Raw genomic sequence first — 15095 nt, 5'->3', positions numbered from 1 at the left:
TTTGTTGTTTCGATGAATGTGACCTCCCGAGCAATGTGGCTGAATAGAGCAGAGCCAGACAGTTCTTTCCGCACTATATGCCCACAAGGACCTTTTGATTAATAGCTTTGGGTGCTGGCCTCTAGCTGGACAGCTGAATTTCGTTTGGCCTCATGTCCATTGATCGGCTACTGCTCACGGCTGATTTCTGATACTCTTTTGGCTCAAGTTACTGTCCTGCCATCTTAATTTTAGTGTCTGGCATGAGGTGCAGGCTTGGTTTTGATAGTTAACCACTGAATCGAAATTATCAATAATACAGATGAAAATTGGGCATGAAGAGTCCTGGTGGGAATAGGGCATTGAGGAGCAAGGGCACTGGGGAGACTTAAAAATGCCATATCATTTTTTTTTTTTTTCAAATCCCAGAAAACAGCTGCAGGTGGAGAATAGGATGAATTTCAAGAATTCTCCATGGAGGCAGGGGTTCAGACAGGGGCCAGCTGGGTGATGAAATCAACTCAGAGGTCAGATGTGTGCTCATGTTCAGTGGAGGCTTCAGAAATTTCAGGGACTTTCAAAATTGGCTCTGGAGAGAGGCGGATCTGTTGACTGGGGAGACAGGGACTAAGGCATGATCATTCTGGGATTCAGGGGCCTCAAGCATTAGGGGAAACGAAGCTCCTTCCTCTATTCTGCTTTGGGGAACCCAAGAAGAGAAGCACCTCTTTTTTTTCTGAACGTACAGGGATGAAGCACACTTAGAATAGGAGCAGATCTTACCCTATCTAGGAGCTTTAAGCTATAAAGTGTGAAAGCCCCACAAACGTCATCTTTCCATAAGGTCCTTTATCTACATAGATGTGGGTCAGCTCCCCACAGGTCAGAGAATTTAGGGTAATTTGAATAAGCACCATCTAGAAGTTCAGACGTTTATTTGGGCTTGAACATTTTTCTCCCTTATCCCAATTTCCTCCACCTCCCAAGCTGCCTGTGAGAGAGCAGAGCCGCCTATTCAACATGCCTGGATTCCCAGCCCTATTTGTCTCCTGGAGGGCCAGTACAATCGGCTCCCTCACAGTGCTTGGCAGGCCCTATATGGGTCTAGCTGGATTCATACAGTGCCGAGGCAGCTGCAAAAATGAAAAGTCGTAAGAAAAATGGATATCCAAACTCTTCCCACCCAAAGAAAGGAAATAAACCTCTGGGTTCCAAAAGAGCGTAGGGGGTCGTCAGATCTGATGTCACATTAATTCTGTAATGCAAAACAGTGTGCGAGGGAATTACACAGGGCCAGGAAGGGGGTCATTGGAAATGCAAATTAAAAGCATGAGATACCATTTCATACCCACAAAAATGTGTCAAGATCTTAAAATCTGACAACAAATGTTGGTATCGATGTAGAGGAACTGGAACTCTCTTACATTGCTTGTGGGAGCGTAAAATGATTTATGCACTTTGGAAAATGGTTTGGAAGTTTCTTACAAAGTTGAGTATTTATCCATTCTATGACTCAGCAATAACACTTCTAGGTATTTTCCCGAGAGAGAATTATATTAGCTTTATTCACAATGGTCCCAAATTAGAAAAAATCCAAATGTCCATCAGCAGGAATATGGATAACCACATTGTTGTATAGTTATACAAGAAAAGAGTGAATGACTGATATGTGCAACATTGATGAATTTCATAGAACTTATGTTGAGCAAAACAAGCCAGATATAAATGGGTACATATTGTATAATTCCATTTATATGAAATTCGAGAACTGGCAAATCTCATGTGTAGAAATCAGACCAGTGGTTGTCTGTGGGACATGGAGACTGACTGAGCGAGGGAATGAGGGAACCTCCTGGGGTGATTGTTACGTTCTCTAAATTGATTCCGGTGGTGGTTGCTCAGATGTATACATTTATTAAAAATTATAGAATTATACAGTTAAGATCTATGTATTTCACTGTCTTTTTTTTTTTTTTTTGTCATTTTTACCCAATAAAATAGGGAAGGGCAGAGTCAGAAAGTAGAAAGGAAATCTGTGAAGGATCCTTTTTAGAGAGTTGTTGCCACGCAACTTATTCTCTCTTCACTGAGGAGGTATGGTGGTGATATTCACTAACCCCAAGTTTAGCAAATAAAGCTTTAAAAGAGGTTCTTCACAAAGCTTTGAAATGAGTTCTTAGAGTTCAGATACACAGAGCACTGGTGCCTGCCTCAGAGTCCAGGTAACTTAGATGAGATGGGAGAAGTGGTGACTTCTCGCGGGTAAGTGATGTGCTTCCACTAACCCATTGTGGTCCCCTGGGAGAAAGAGCGAACATGGGGTCATCCTGGGTGCTGTGTAGCAGAGTCACCTGTGTGGGCAAGGAGACCTCACAGGAAGAGGCTCGAGGTGTTCTGAGCACGCTCAGAGGTGGGATAGGCACTCAGAGGTGGGATAGGAGTTGAAAACTACCCATCTGAATAGGAATGTATCTACCTAAGCCAAGACAGCTGCACAGATGAGAAGTTGTGAGAGTGCCCTAGGGGATAAAGGGTCAGCTCTGATCAAGGCACTGGCGCACCAGGGATACCAGCTTGAACCATCTACTAGGACCCGACAGTGTGACACCATCCAGATAAACATCGCTTTTGCTTCCCTCTCCTCTCCCCTCCTGCTTGTCCCATCCCCTTCCCCTCTGTTGGGCACTAGCTGGTGGGAGAGCAGGCAGACAGGGGACATTCAGAAAAGGGTAGGACGACCCCTCTACCCCACTACAGGGTTCCATCCTGAAGCAATCTGAGTTGAGGAGAGGAAAAGATTTACTGTTAAGCCAGTTTAGGTGTTTCCTGGGATATGACCTTTCAATTACTTTCAATGAGACTTTTTTTTTTAATTTTACATAACCAGAGAACTTTTTGTTTTCTGAGAACGTTGGGAAAAGTCACATTCTCATCCCCTCAAGCCCCCATCCCACCCCCAGTGATCCCTCAGGGCCAAAGAAGATCCCAGCTCCCTAATGAAGTCTAAAGAGACAGTAAAGGCAAAAATAGATTTGCATTTTGATCGCAACCCACATGGCATGCTTGTTTAGTATTATAGGGTACATGTCTATTCAAGTCCCCACTAAGCATTTCCAACTACATTCCTATATTCTACAACTTGTTAAATGGCACCACCTCTCACCTTGTCACCAACGATGGGACACAGAGGTTATCCTTGACTCCAAGTTCTTATTCTACAACCTACCAATTCTCAAATCCTGCCGCTTCTCCTCCTTGAGTCTCCTCATAGCCATCCTCTTCTCTCCACTTTTATTGTCACTGTCTTGACCTTAGCTCAGGCTTCTATCTCTTCTGCAATGGACTAAACAAGAGACTCCTAAGTGGTTCCCTGTTCCTGGATTTTAGAGCACAATCAAAAGTCTGGGTTGGTGCAGGGGGATAATGCCATCTTTTTAGCACACAACTGTTCTTGTAATTACCCTGGTTAAAATCTTTCTCAAGTTCCCTATGATTCTACCCGGCTTTTCTCTCAACTAATTCTTTGCCATCTACCTACCCATATCCAATCCTAGTCACACTAAGCCAACTTGTAGCTGCCCCAAAGTGTGCACTTGCCTCATATCTCCATTTTCTTGCATAGTCCTTTCTCTGGGCCTGAAATATCTTCCCTCAGCTGCCAATCTCTGCTTCCTCCAGAAGGCTTTCTCTGCCTTCCGTCTTCTGTATTTTTATAGCAATCAGTGCACACCTCTAACTCAATACTGAACGCTATTGTTGATTTAATTACTTTACTTCCACTCTTTTTCCTGTGAACTCCTTATCTTGTTAGTTTTGGAGTCTCCAACTCCTACCTGGGCATAGTGAACACTCATCACATGTTCACTTTTGATATTTAATTACAGAATAATTGATAACTTTTTGCCTTTTCTCCCCTAATACTCAATTCCTACTGAGGATCTAGGGGAATAAAAACAGCTTAATATATCAATGAATTCATGAGTAAATAGTTATTGAGCTCCTGTTGTGTGTCAAACACTTTTCTAAGTAGTGGAGATAAGTTGGGAATAAGACCAAGTTCAAAGCCTTAGCTGGAGTTGATGAACTCATAAATGACAAAGATAATTTCAGGAAGTGATAGTGTTACAAAAACAGACAGGACAATGGGAGAGTGACTGGGGCGACAGCAGTGTGGACCACTCGATCTAGATGGTCAGGTGAGGTCCCTTGGAGGAGAAGACATTTGAGCTGAGATCTGAAAGATGGAAAAGAGACAACAGGGATAATTCTGAAGAAAGGGTGCTTTAGGGCAAGGAAGTAGCAAGTGCAAAGGCCCTTAAATGGCAAAGAGCTTGATGGATTTGAGAATGAAAAAGAAGGCAGAGGGGTGGGGGCATAGGGAATAAGGAGGTAATGGCCAGAGATGAGGTCACAGAGCTAGGCAAATTCTGGACTGTGTGGAGAAGGGGTCAGCAAACCTTCTTCTGTGAATGGCCACCTAGTAAATATTTTAGGCTTTGTAGGCCAGGATCTCTGTTCCAACTACTCAATTCTGCTAGCATAGCAGGAAAGCAGCATACATGATATGTAAGCTAATGGGCATGACTGTGTTCTGATAAAACTTTATTTGCAATAATATGTGGTGGGCCAGATTTGGTCCATGGGCTATAGTTTACAAACCCCTGAAGTCAGGCATGGTATCCTATCTTAAAGAATTTGGATTTTATTCCAAGTGAATAGGTAGCCATTGGAATGTTTTGAAGGTGGTGGGGGTCATATGATTAGATTTTGCTTTAAAGAGATTCCCTGTAACATAATTTACAATATAAGAATTTATTCTCCCTTCTTCATTATGAACTCTCTTTCAAATTCTCTTTTGAAAACTGAGGACTCAGTTGGAGGGGGGCAGGTAGTGGGGCAGGAGGAGTCAATGATAGTTGTTTATGCCGTGTACTAGTTACGTGACTTTAGGTTAATTGCTCAATCTCTCTGAGCCTCAGTTTCCTTGTTAATAAAACTGTAATAATAACACCTGTCTCTAACAGTTATTAAATGAATTAAATGAGATCATGTATATGAAACATCTGTCGCAGGGCCTGGCAAATTAAGGGCTCAATGATGTAAATCCCTTTTCCTCTTTTTCCTTCCATTAAGCCTATAGATGTCACGCTCCAGGAAAGACAGAGGTAAATGTAACACTTGGTCATTAAGATCAAAAAATCAATTGCATGATTACAGGATAGGTGAGAAATTTCTCACCATAACATAACCAGGTGATTCGGCTACTACAATAACAAATACGATTTTAATTTAAATTAATAGAAGCACAATTTCTCATTACAAAAGGGATGAATCTATTTGTATTCCATCTTAGTCACACCATATTTAGAGTCCTGGAAATAATTCTGGGCATGCTAATTTGAGAGGAATGCTAGTAAGCAAAGTGCATTCAAAGAAGAACGACAAGTTATGGAAGGGTTTGGAAACCGATCGTACGTAAAATGTACGTATTGGAAATGTTTAACATGGCGGGAAGAAAACTTGAAAACTTTACAAATAGTTGAATGGCTATCTTTTGGAAGAAAGACAAGGCTTACATTATATTGGTGTAGAGGTTGGTCCCCTTGGACCATTGGGTGGAAACTGCAGAGATAAGATTTTTTCACAATTAAAGATCTCCATAATAGGAGAAATGAGCTCTCAATCAATGTAAGCATTCTGGAAGAGACTGAGGAGTATTCATCAGCTGAGATGTTGTATAAAGGATTTTTGCAATGAGAACACAAGCAAGCTAAAAGACCACCCACCATATCTTCCAAATTTATGATTCCATAGACCAGATCTCTGGAGATGAAGAGGCCCTCTTGGATACCAGGGACTGGATCCTTCTCTTGAGGTCTCTGGTAACAAGAGGATTGTGAGATACATGGACCTGTGGTTCATCAAGAGGTAGAGAGACCAACAGAGGGTTATTGTTGGGGGCCAGAGGTAATGACTAAGATAAAAACAGAGTGGGTCACTTTTATGTAAATTGGGTGAGAGTAAATTTCATGTCACTGAAAAATGGATGGAGATTAGGAGAGAAAAAAAGAAGTCAGGAGGTTCTCACTAAAATCTTTCCCAAATCCATCAGTACTCTGTCCCTCTACCATCCTAGACTAGGCCACCATCATTTCTTGCCTGGATGGCTGCAGTAGCTTCCCAAGTGTCCCTAGACAGTGCTATTTTTTCCATAGCACGGGAACAAGAAAATGTCAGGGAGTACTATTTGTTTTTGCCTGCCTTCTCTACCGTGAAATGTAAGCCCCATGAGGGCAGGGACTATGTCTGTCTCGTTCACTGCTGAATCCTGAGCCACAGGAGATGCTCCATGAATGTTTATGTGGAGAGTGAGGAGTAGAAATCTTCCTAAAGCGAAACATGGCAGCGTGAAATCATGATAATTGGATTAAGTTTGATATAAAATCCTGAAATTTCAACGGATGTGTCTATCAGTAGCTTCAAGGTAATGTACATATTGCCCCGAATTTTGCTTGGTTGTCCTGAATGAATGCTAATCTGACATTGTCTGTTGTATTTGGTCTAAAAATAATTCTTCTTCAGATATCCAGAGTAAATGAGTTCTAGACTGTGAATGATGGAAAAGTAGTAGCCCAATCAGAGCCCAGCAAACTTTTTTCAGCTGCAAGAGTCAATGGGAAATCCTAGGAAAATAGAGAGGAGAGGTGGCATGAGAAAGGGGAAAAAAAGAAATGAGTAGAGAGAGGGAAATGAAGGAATGAGGAAGGACAGGTAACTAACATTTCATTTACCCTGTTATGCCCATGAGATAAGGCGTTTGAGACATGAAAATCTTTTGAGTCTCAGAGGGATAAGAAAATTGTGTAAGGTCAGGCGGTAGAATGTTGTAGTAGAGATTCCCAATAACACGTTCTGCGATTGCCATCAGGCCCATGGATACAATGAAAGGTTGGTATTTATTAAGCACCTGCTATGTGTCAGGCACTGTTGAGAACAGAAAGAAAAGCATCTTGCTTGCAGCCTCTGATGTCATGATTTGCTGTCCAACAGCTATGGTCATGGGCACACCCAGGTTTTGTGGGGCCTGAAGCTTACACAGTTATTTGGGGGGCGGGGGGAGTGGGTGCTCTTTAAGAAAAAGAATATAAATTTTAAAAATATGAGATTACATACAGGGCCTTAAAAGGTGCCTGTGCCAGCGACGAGTCCTGAAGCTTAAGCTTTTTTAGCGTCATGGTAAGTCCATCTCTGGCTATAGCAATAGTTTGTCAATTAATTTCATTTAAAAAGTGCCACAGTGATGCCTCAAAAATGTTCATTTTGGAAATCAGGAGAAAGGATGGTATAAGGTGGAGTGGGGTTGAGAAAGTCAAACACATGGCTTAAATTAATCCACAAGTTTCATTTTAATAATAGCCCCAAAAGACTGATTCTAAATGAGTTTTTAAATTCCCTTTTGTTAAAAAATTCCCTTTTTGTTAAAATAGTAAAAAAAAAGAATGTTTTATTTTGTGCAAATAAACAAATAACCTTGGATCTAAACACAAGTTTTTTCTGGTCTAGAGGACTCTTTCCTAGGTTTCCAATAAATGTCTTGTTGTCAGGGGGATAAGCTCTGTGTTTCTGGATTTAGAATAAAAATACCTCTAAAATATTTTCTAATCTGGTGATACTGGGCTTTGACGAGATCTGGTGGATGGGAGTGAGTGGATTCAGAGGCATTCTCTCTCTGTAGGAATCCTGTAAGATCAGGAGATTTGGATGCAGTCAATTTCGTCTGCTCCTTGCTAAAAACTGCTCTATTAACAACCCTGTTACATGAGAGAGGGATTATAAACATTCTTAACCAAAGGGGAAACTGAGGCACAGGACAGTTAAACAACTTGCCCCAGATCACCTAGCAAGTTTATGTTCGAACAGAACATTCTGTCTCTAAGAAGGTCTGTCAAAGGTCACATATTGAGGAAAAAAGAATATTTCCAGGAAAAGAGAGAACAATCTAGCAAACAGTATAGATTTGGTAGGGAAAGGGGTAGTCATGATGGGATGGTATGTGTTGATTTTAATACACTAAGGGATTTAGACGAATAAGGGTGGGCAAGAATTAGTGAACACCACGGAGATTTTTAAAAAGGACTTTGTGAGTGTTGGCAAGGAGGAAAAAAATTGAGATTTTGTAAGAATGGAAGATAGACTCGGGGCCTAAGTGAACAGGACGCTCTGGCACAAACAAGGAACAGAATCTGATGTCTAGGGGGGCGGGGGGAGGATTTGCACAGCACTCCACAGATCACAGACCCTCAATCAATGTTTGTTGAAGGAATTTGCAGAGGAGGCAGAGGACTAACGTTGCCTCGATTCGATAACTACCATTTTCCTGGTTGCCATGATCCTGGCGCGGGACGCAAGCCAGGAATCCAATAAGCAGAAACAGACAATGTGAGGTAATACCAGAGAGTTTGGATGCTGGTTAAAGACTCAGAGACACTGGCCCAGTAGTCAAACCAGCCTGAGGTGAGAGAGGAGACTTGCCTCCTTAAAGACACTTTCCCAATCAGCTGGGGGTGGGGTGTCTCTGCATGGGGGTGGGAGGGAAGGAGTGATTTCATCTGTTTAATGAAAAATGACCTGAACAGTTCTCTGATCCTGGAAACTCCCCACGTAACTGAGGCCAAGGAAAACAGGATTAGGTCTTATTACTTCTATGACGGCTTTGCATCTTCGCAGAATGAGTTAAACTGCAGGGAAGAGAAAAATCAGGGAACCTCATTCCATTGTCCCTGCAGAGAAACCTGACAGGCTCTGAATCATGTAATGGGTTAATGGACAGACTTCCCTCTGGTCCTCTTCGGACCCTGTTTTGTTTAGGCTTTCTTTGCCTTTTAAATGGACACCCCAAGTTTTGGTATGTGTTCACGATAACAGCAAGTTTGCTCTATTAAACTCAGACAAGGAAGTCACTCCCTTTGGCATTCTATCTCCTGACAAGCTACTGATTTCAGGGCTAGTCCTCCCTTCTGACTTCCACAAGGGAACAGCTTTTGCCCTGAAGCATGAGGGTGTTAAAACCACAGCAAACATTTTGCCAGAGCCGGCAACTGCTGACATGTAATTCTCTACGTGACCAAATGGGGTGGCACTTTTCGAGATTTTTCTGCTTCGATTTTTGGGGACATACAGTCTTTTCCTCGGTGCCTATTTTAAGATCGCCAAAAATGTACATAAAAAATGACAACACAGTGATCAGCATGTAACAATCTCTTGTGCCCAATACTTCAAATCATCCTTTTAACAGGAAAATGGGGTGAATAAGTCCATAGACCGTTTTCTTTTTAATGCAATGTATATTTATTGTAAACAATAATATACAAAAAAAGGAAGAAAGAAAAAAAAAGGAAAGATAAGTTTCACAGAGAGAACAAAAGGTTTGGAGGGAAACGAGCGAAACGAACAAAACACAAACACAAACCAAACCTTACCTAAAGACAAAATATGACTTAAATGCCAGGTTTCTTAAGTTACAGAAATTTTTTTTTAAAAGATCTGCTTTTATACAGAAATTGAAAGATGCCATATTATAAGAGTGCTTTAAGATTTTATTCTACTGACTTCTAAAACTGTTAATATATCTTTTTTTAAATAAAAAAAAAAAGTTTGCTGTCTTTTTTAAAAAGCAATCCTCAAACTCTCCAGCCACAGAAGTAATTAAGAATTAAGGTCTGTCAGTGGGCTGATTCCCTCCCCCTTCCTCCCTCTCTAGAGAACATGCAGGGGAATACTGATGACACAGGCTTGCATTGTTTTGTGTCACAACACACACACACACACACCATTTAAGCAGCCCAAAGATCTGTGGCAGAAAACACTGCAAATGACTCAGTGATACACTACATTTGCAACCTCTCATTTGTACAAAAAGAGAAATAAGTTTCCAGTTTGTTTTCAACAAAAACAATAAAGTAGAAAAAAGGACAGACAAAAAGGTATTTATACAAATCTAGGACAAGGAATCCAAAGAAACTTGCTTTTAATAATAAAAAAAGATTAAAGAGATAAATAAAAAAAAAACTGGTTACAGTTAAGAACATAATTTAACAACAGATGACCATACCCTTTGAGGAAGGCTCCAACAACCTATTTTAAAGAAGGTAAATTAAAAAAAAAAAAAAAGGAAGATTTTTTTTTATTTAAAACCTCTCCTTGCAAAATAAATAATTTTAGCACGTGGAATGTCTTGAAGGTTAACTGCTGGTGTTCAGAGAGGCACAGGTGACAGTGGGAGAGGACTTGAGCATCTATGTTCCACAAGGCACCCAGGCAGGCAACCAGGGGGCAGTGTGCTGGGGCACTTACTGGCTGCTGAAACATCCCCCCCCCATTTCTTCTCCTCTGCTTGCCTTCTGCTGCTTTCTTAAGATTGCAGTGAACAAGCAAATGCAGGAGGAAATACACTAAAAGAGAGCGCAAGTATTTTCCAGCAGCATGGTTTTAAGGCTCAAGGTGTTTTTCTCTTGTTTAAAAAATATATATGTGATAAAGCTTACCAAATGCTTCTCTAGACTATTTTTACTTCCATAGTTGCAAAATAAGGCCTTTACTTTTCTTTCTAAGGCAGCTCCTCCTTGAATCAGAAAGCCTGAGGAATTAAGCAAAGCTAACCCCCAAAACTGATCACATAACACAAATCTGTGTTTTTTACGTTAATACAACAACACACATACTTTTTTTGTTTTTTTTTTTTGTAAGAGAAAGCAAATCTGTACAAAAATACTCTGGTTGCAAGAAAAGCTAGGGCACGCTGTTCAACTAAGTAGTTTAGCTGTTGGAAAAATAAGAGCATTTAATTTTTTTTATCTAAAAATATGTATAAATCCCCTCAAAATGGTAATGAATCATACACAGTACATACTAAAAATATTTAAAATAGAGAATATTCCTCACAGAGGACTTTTTTCTTTAATTACTGCTAAAAAATAATTACAAAGTCCAAACAGGCAGAGAGATTGAGCAAATTGGTCACACGATTCTCCATCATCCTCCATGCTTGCTTTGAAGAAGGTTTTCAAGTCCAGTTTCTTGTCGATTCTGCGGGTCCATCTCGCCAAGACTGGCCTGGCCACTGATTCGCAACAAGGTGGTAATGCGTTTGGATCGCTAATGTTTCTGTTTTGGAATTCGGGTACGAGTTGCCTTTAGCTTCAACGTCATTAAGGAATAAGAAAAAAAAAACGTCCAAAAGAAATTCTGGTTGGCTATTTATTTCTTCGGTTATTTTTATGATCATCACGGCCATCATCACGCTTTGTCTAAGGTCTCCTCAAGGTCTGGTGAGCTGTGTGTAGACGGGCTGTTCCCAGTGCTGGGGGCTGTGGGTCTGCGGGATGGAAGGGACCCCGGAGGTGTCGGCGATGGGGGTGTACATGGGCCGCTGCGCGGGGTTCATGTAGGTGAACGTGGAGTAGAGGCCGGAGCCCTGGCCCGCCGCGTGGCTGTAGTAGGAGCCGGAGTTCTGGTGGTCTGTGTAGTCGTACTGCGAGCGGGTGATGGGCGGGTAGGAGGGGCTGTAGTGCGGGAGGTTGAAGGGGCTGTAGGCGATCTGCTGCGGCGAGTGCTGCTGCTGCTCGCTGTAGTGGCTGGGACTCAGCTGCTCCGTCTTGATGTGCGTTCGCTGGGACTGCCCCGGCTCGCTGCTCAGCGTGGTCAGCGTGTGCGCCTGCTGCTGCTGCGGGGGCGCCGGCTGCTGGGGCTGCGGCGCCTGCTGCTGCTGCGGGGGCGCCTGCGGGGCCTGTGGGGCCTGCGCGGGCTGCTGCGGGGGCGGCGGCGGCGCCTGCTGCTTGGACATCCACACGTGGCCCGCGCCCGCGGGGGTCGCCGCCGTGCTGCTGATGCCGTAGCTGCCCGTGTAGGTGACCTGGCCATGCGTGGCCGGCACCCCCGGGTGGCCATTGGGCGGCAGGTACTGGTCAAACTCGTTGACGTCGAAGGTCTCGATGTTGGAGATGACGTCGCTGCTCAGCTCGCCGATGTCCACATCGCGGAAGTCGATGGGGGGCTGTCTGCCTCCCTCTGGCAGGGGGCGCCCCTCTCGCTTCAGGTCAGCCTTGCCGGGCTGCACGTCGGTTTTGGGGGTGGTGGGTGGCGTCGGTGGGCCCTGGGATTGCCCTGCAGGTAATAAAAGAGGAAGAGGCATAGGAAAATCAACACGGGTTCTGCAAAGGCCCTCGTCTTAGGAACCCTCCTGGGACCCTCCCTCCCTGCTTAAAGCCTTAAGGTCCCGCATCCGCGCGGGAGGCGCGCTGCACCCGAGATAAGTCGCGGAATGATTAACCCGCCGGTACACACTCGGCAGTCTCCTTTTATCAGGGAAGGGTCTGAGGCCCATAGGGTCCGGAAGACCAAATTGCTACTTGTAGAAGAGCCCTGTGTGTGTTTTTGGGGTGCGGGGGCAAAGAAAAGAAGGGAGAAGTCCTGTAAAGCTGTAAAGGCATTTTACCTTGCAATAAAAGTTAACCTGCTAGGATGCAGGGATTGAGTTCGGTGTGTGTGCGCGTGTGTGTTCGGGGGCTTCGTGGGGCCCTGGGCAGGGACGGGAGAGGGATTAGGCATAGGGAGTAGTGTTTCCCTCCCGGGGAGCGCAAAGTCCCTAAGCAGAGTCTACTAGGTGGAAGCCTGGGGCCCTGGCAGGCGGGCCGCGGTGACCGGGCTCGGGTGGGAGGGGGGATGGCTCGGCCTGGGGGCCGTGGAGGGACTCACCCGAGTGCTCGCCGGGGGAGTGCACCTCGCTCATGCCGGAGGAGGAGTGCGGCGAGTCGGCCTGCAGCGCCTTGAAGATGGCGTTGGGGGAGATATGCGTCTGCTCCGTGGCCTCCTCGGCCTCCGCCTGGCCGTTCTTCACCGACTTCCTCCGCCGCGGCTGGTACTTATAATCCGGGTGGTCTTTCTTGTGCTGCACGCGCAGCCGCTCCGCCTCCTCCACGAACGGACGCTTCTCGCTCTCGTTCAGCAATCTGGGGGCGGGGAGGGGGCGCAGAGAAAAAGAGAGAGCGGGTCTGTGAAACCGGCTAAGCTGTCAGGTCGGCGGGAGGTGGAGGTGACCCCGACCACTCGGCTTCTTCACACACAAACCGTTTCCACCCTCCTCCCTGCTTTCCAGCCACTGCCTCAGCTCAGAACTTTTCTTAAAAAAAAAAAAAAGTAAAAAAAAAAAATAAATAAATCTCGGTTCTTTTAGTCCGATCTGAGCGGTCACTCCCCGCCCCGCCCTCTCCCCTTCCCTTCTATTTTGGAAACCCTGGAGATGAAAATAGCTCTCCGCTGCTCTCTCTCTAAATGTCTCTGCTACCGGAGTTATATACCCCCACCGCCCCAACATCCTTTAAAAACTTTCCCAAAAAACCCCTTAATCTGCAAGGAGCTCCTCCTCCCCCCACACACACACATTGCGCCCACCTATTTCCAGCAGCCTCCCTTCTTCCCTCCCCCCCATTCCTGCCACGGGGCTCCTCTAGCCTCAGTTTCTCCCCCCACCCTCCATCCCATCTCCTTGGGTGTGGGGCTGCACAAGAGAGCGCAGTTCCAGGGAGGGAGAGGCAACTTTACTTTCTACCCCAACCCCCGACTTGGGATTGAACTTCACAGCAACGCAAGATCCGGCTGGCAGCCCCCTCCCATCGTGTCTCCCACAAGCCTTCTCCCACCCTCTGGTTATCTCTCCCCCCACCAGCCCCCACTTTCCCCGAGAGCAATCCGAGAACTCTGTCAAACTCTGAGCCAAGTTACACCTCGTCCCCACTCCCCCCCGCCCCACCCAGCCTGCTCCGGGACCGGCAACTCCCTCCTGCTGGGAGGCGGGGCGCGGAGAGACAGTCCCGGCCAGCACCCCCGCCGCCGCGGAGCCCACCCTGCGGCGCAGGCCCTACCTCCAGAGCTTGCCCAGAGTCTTGCTGAGCTCGGCGTTGTGCAGGTGCGGGTACTGGTCGGCGAGCTTCCTGCGCGCCGCCTGCGCCCACACCATGAAGGCGTTCATGGGCCGCTTGACGTGAGGCTTGTTCTTGCTCGAGCCGTTGACGCGCACCGGCATGGGTACCAGCGTCCAGTCGTAGCCCTTGAGCACCTGGCTGACGGCCTCGCGGATGCACACGGGGAACTTGTCCTCCTCGCTCTCCTTCTTCAGGTCCGGCTCGCCCTTAGGGAACGTGTTCTCCTGGGGCCGCGTGTTCTCCGTGTCGGAGCCGGAGCCCGAAGGGCAGGGCGAGCCCGCCGAGTCCTCGGACATGGTGGGGCTGGGGGCGCCGGACAGGCCCTTCTCCTGCTCGTCGGTCATCTTCATGAAGGGGTCCAGGAGATTCATACGCGGGCCCGGGGCAGGGGTCGGGTGGCCGGGAAAGGCGAGAAGCCGCGGCGGCTCGGGGACTCGAGGCGCGGGCTCCTCTCCCCTCGGCTGCCCGGACGCGGAGCGAGCGGCTCCCGGGGAGCCTGGAGCGTCACCCGGCTGCGGCGGCGAGCACTTAGGAGGGCGCGGGGTGGCCAGCCCGCCGCTGCCCGCTCCAAGTGGGGGAAGGCGAGTTGGAGAGGAGGAGGAGGGGAAGAAAGAGAGCAAAAACGGGGGCGCTTGCACCCCTTCTCTTCTCCTCCTGCAAAGAAAAGTTCCTGGGATGAAACTGGCAAGTCGCGGCACCACTGAAGTTTCCAGTGAGTTTCAAGCTCCGCTCTCCAACTCCCAGCCCAGCGGCTCTTTAATAAATACTCCCCCTCACCTTAGAGACGTCCAGCCTATCACAGAACGGCATTTCAGGGGCTGGCAGGCAGCTGATTGGATACCATTTTGGGGGGAGGAGGAGTGTGGCGCTGGGCTGGGTGACGAGAAGGGAGGGGAGGAGCCGGGAGGGGAGGGCTGCCGCGGCTCCGGCGGGTGGGGGTGGGGGGTGCTGCGGGGAAGGCGGGGGACCCGGGACGTCCAAGTGTGTAAGTTTGCCGTACTCTCGTAATGTCAGAATTTTGGTGCCGTCTCCTCGCAAATCTTTGCGTGTGTGTGTGTGTGTGTGTGTGTCTAGACTAGGATCCACTCCCACCCCCGAGCAGTTCTTTCCACTGCTTTCTCCGCGGTACCGGAGGCT

General features: G+C 46.5%; 1 protein-coding gene across 1 annotated transcript; it reads right to left on the bottom strand.

Moving 5' to 3' along the window:
• Positions 1–9989: 9989 nt before the first annotated feature.
• Positions 9990–14674, bottom strand: SOX9 (SRY-box transcription factor 9). Its single transcript, XM_058561453.1, has 3 exons — positions 13899–14674; positions 12733–12986; positions 9990–12141 (listed from the first exon to the last, which is right to left on the bottom strand). The coding sequence occupies exons 1-3, from the start codon at positions 14327–14329 to the stop codon at positions 11297–11299; spliced, it is 1530 nt and encodes a 509-aa protein (XP_058417436.1). The 5' UTR covers positions 14330–14674; the 3' UTR covers positions 9990–11296.
• Positions 14675–15095: the final 421 nt, after the last annotated feature.

This window comes from Diceros bicornis, chromosome 18, assembly GCF_020826845.1.
Source record: "Diceros bicornis minor isolate mBicDic1 chromosome 18, mDicBic1.mat.cur, whole genome shotgun sequence".
In the NCBI taxonomy this organism is placed as follows: domain Eukaryota; kingdom Metazoa; phylum Chordata; class Mammalia; order Perissodactyla; family Rhinocerotidae; genus Diceros; species Diceros bicornis.
The sequence above is the reverse complement of the archived record's forward strand: the minus strand, read 5'-3'. Positions and strand labels throughout refer to the sequence as shown.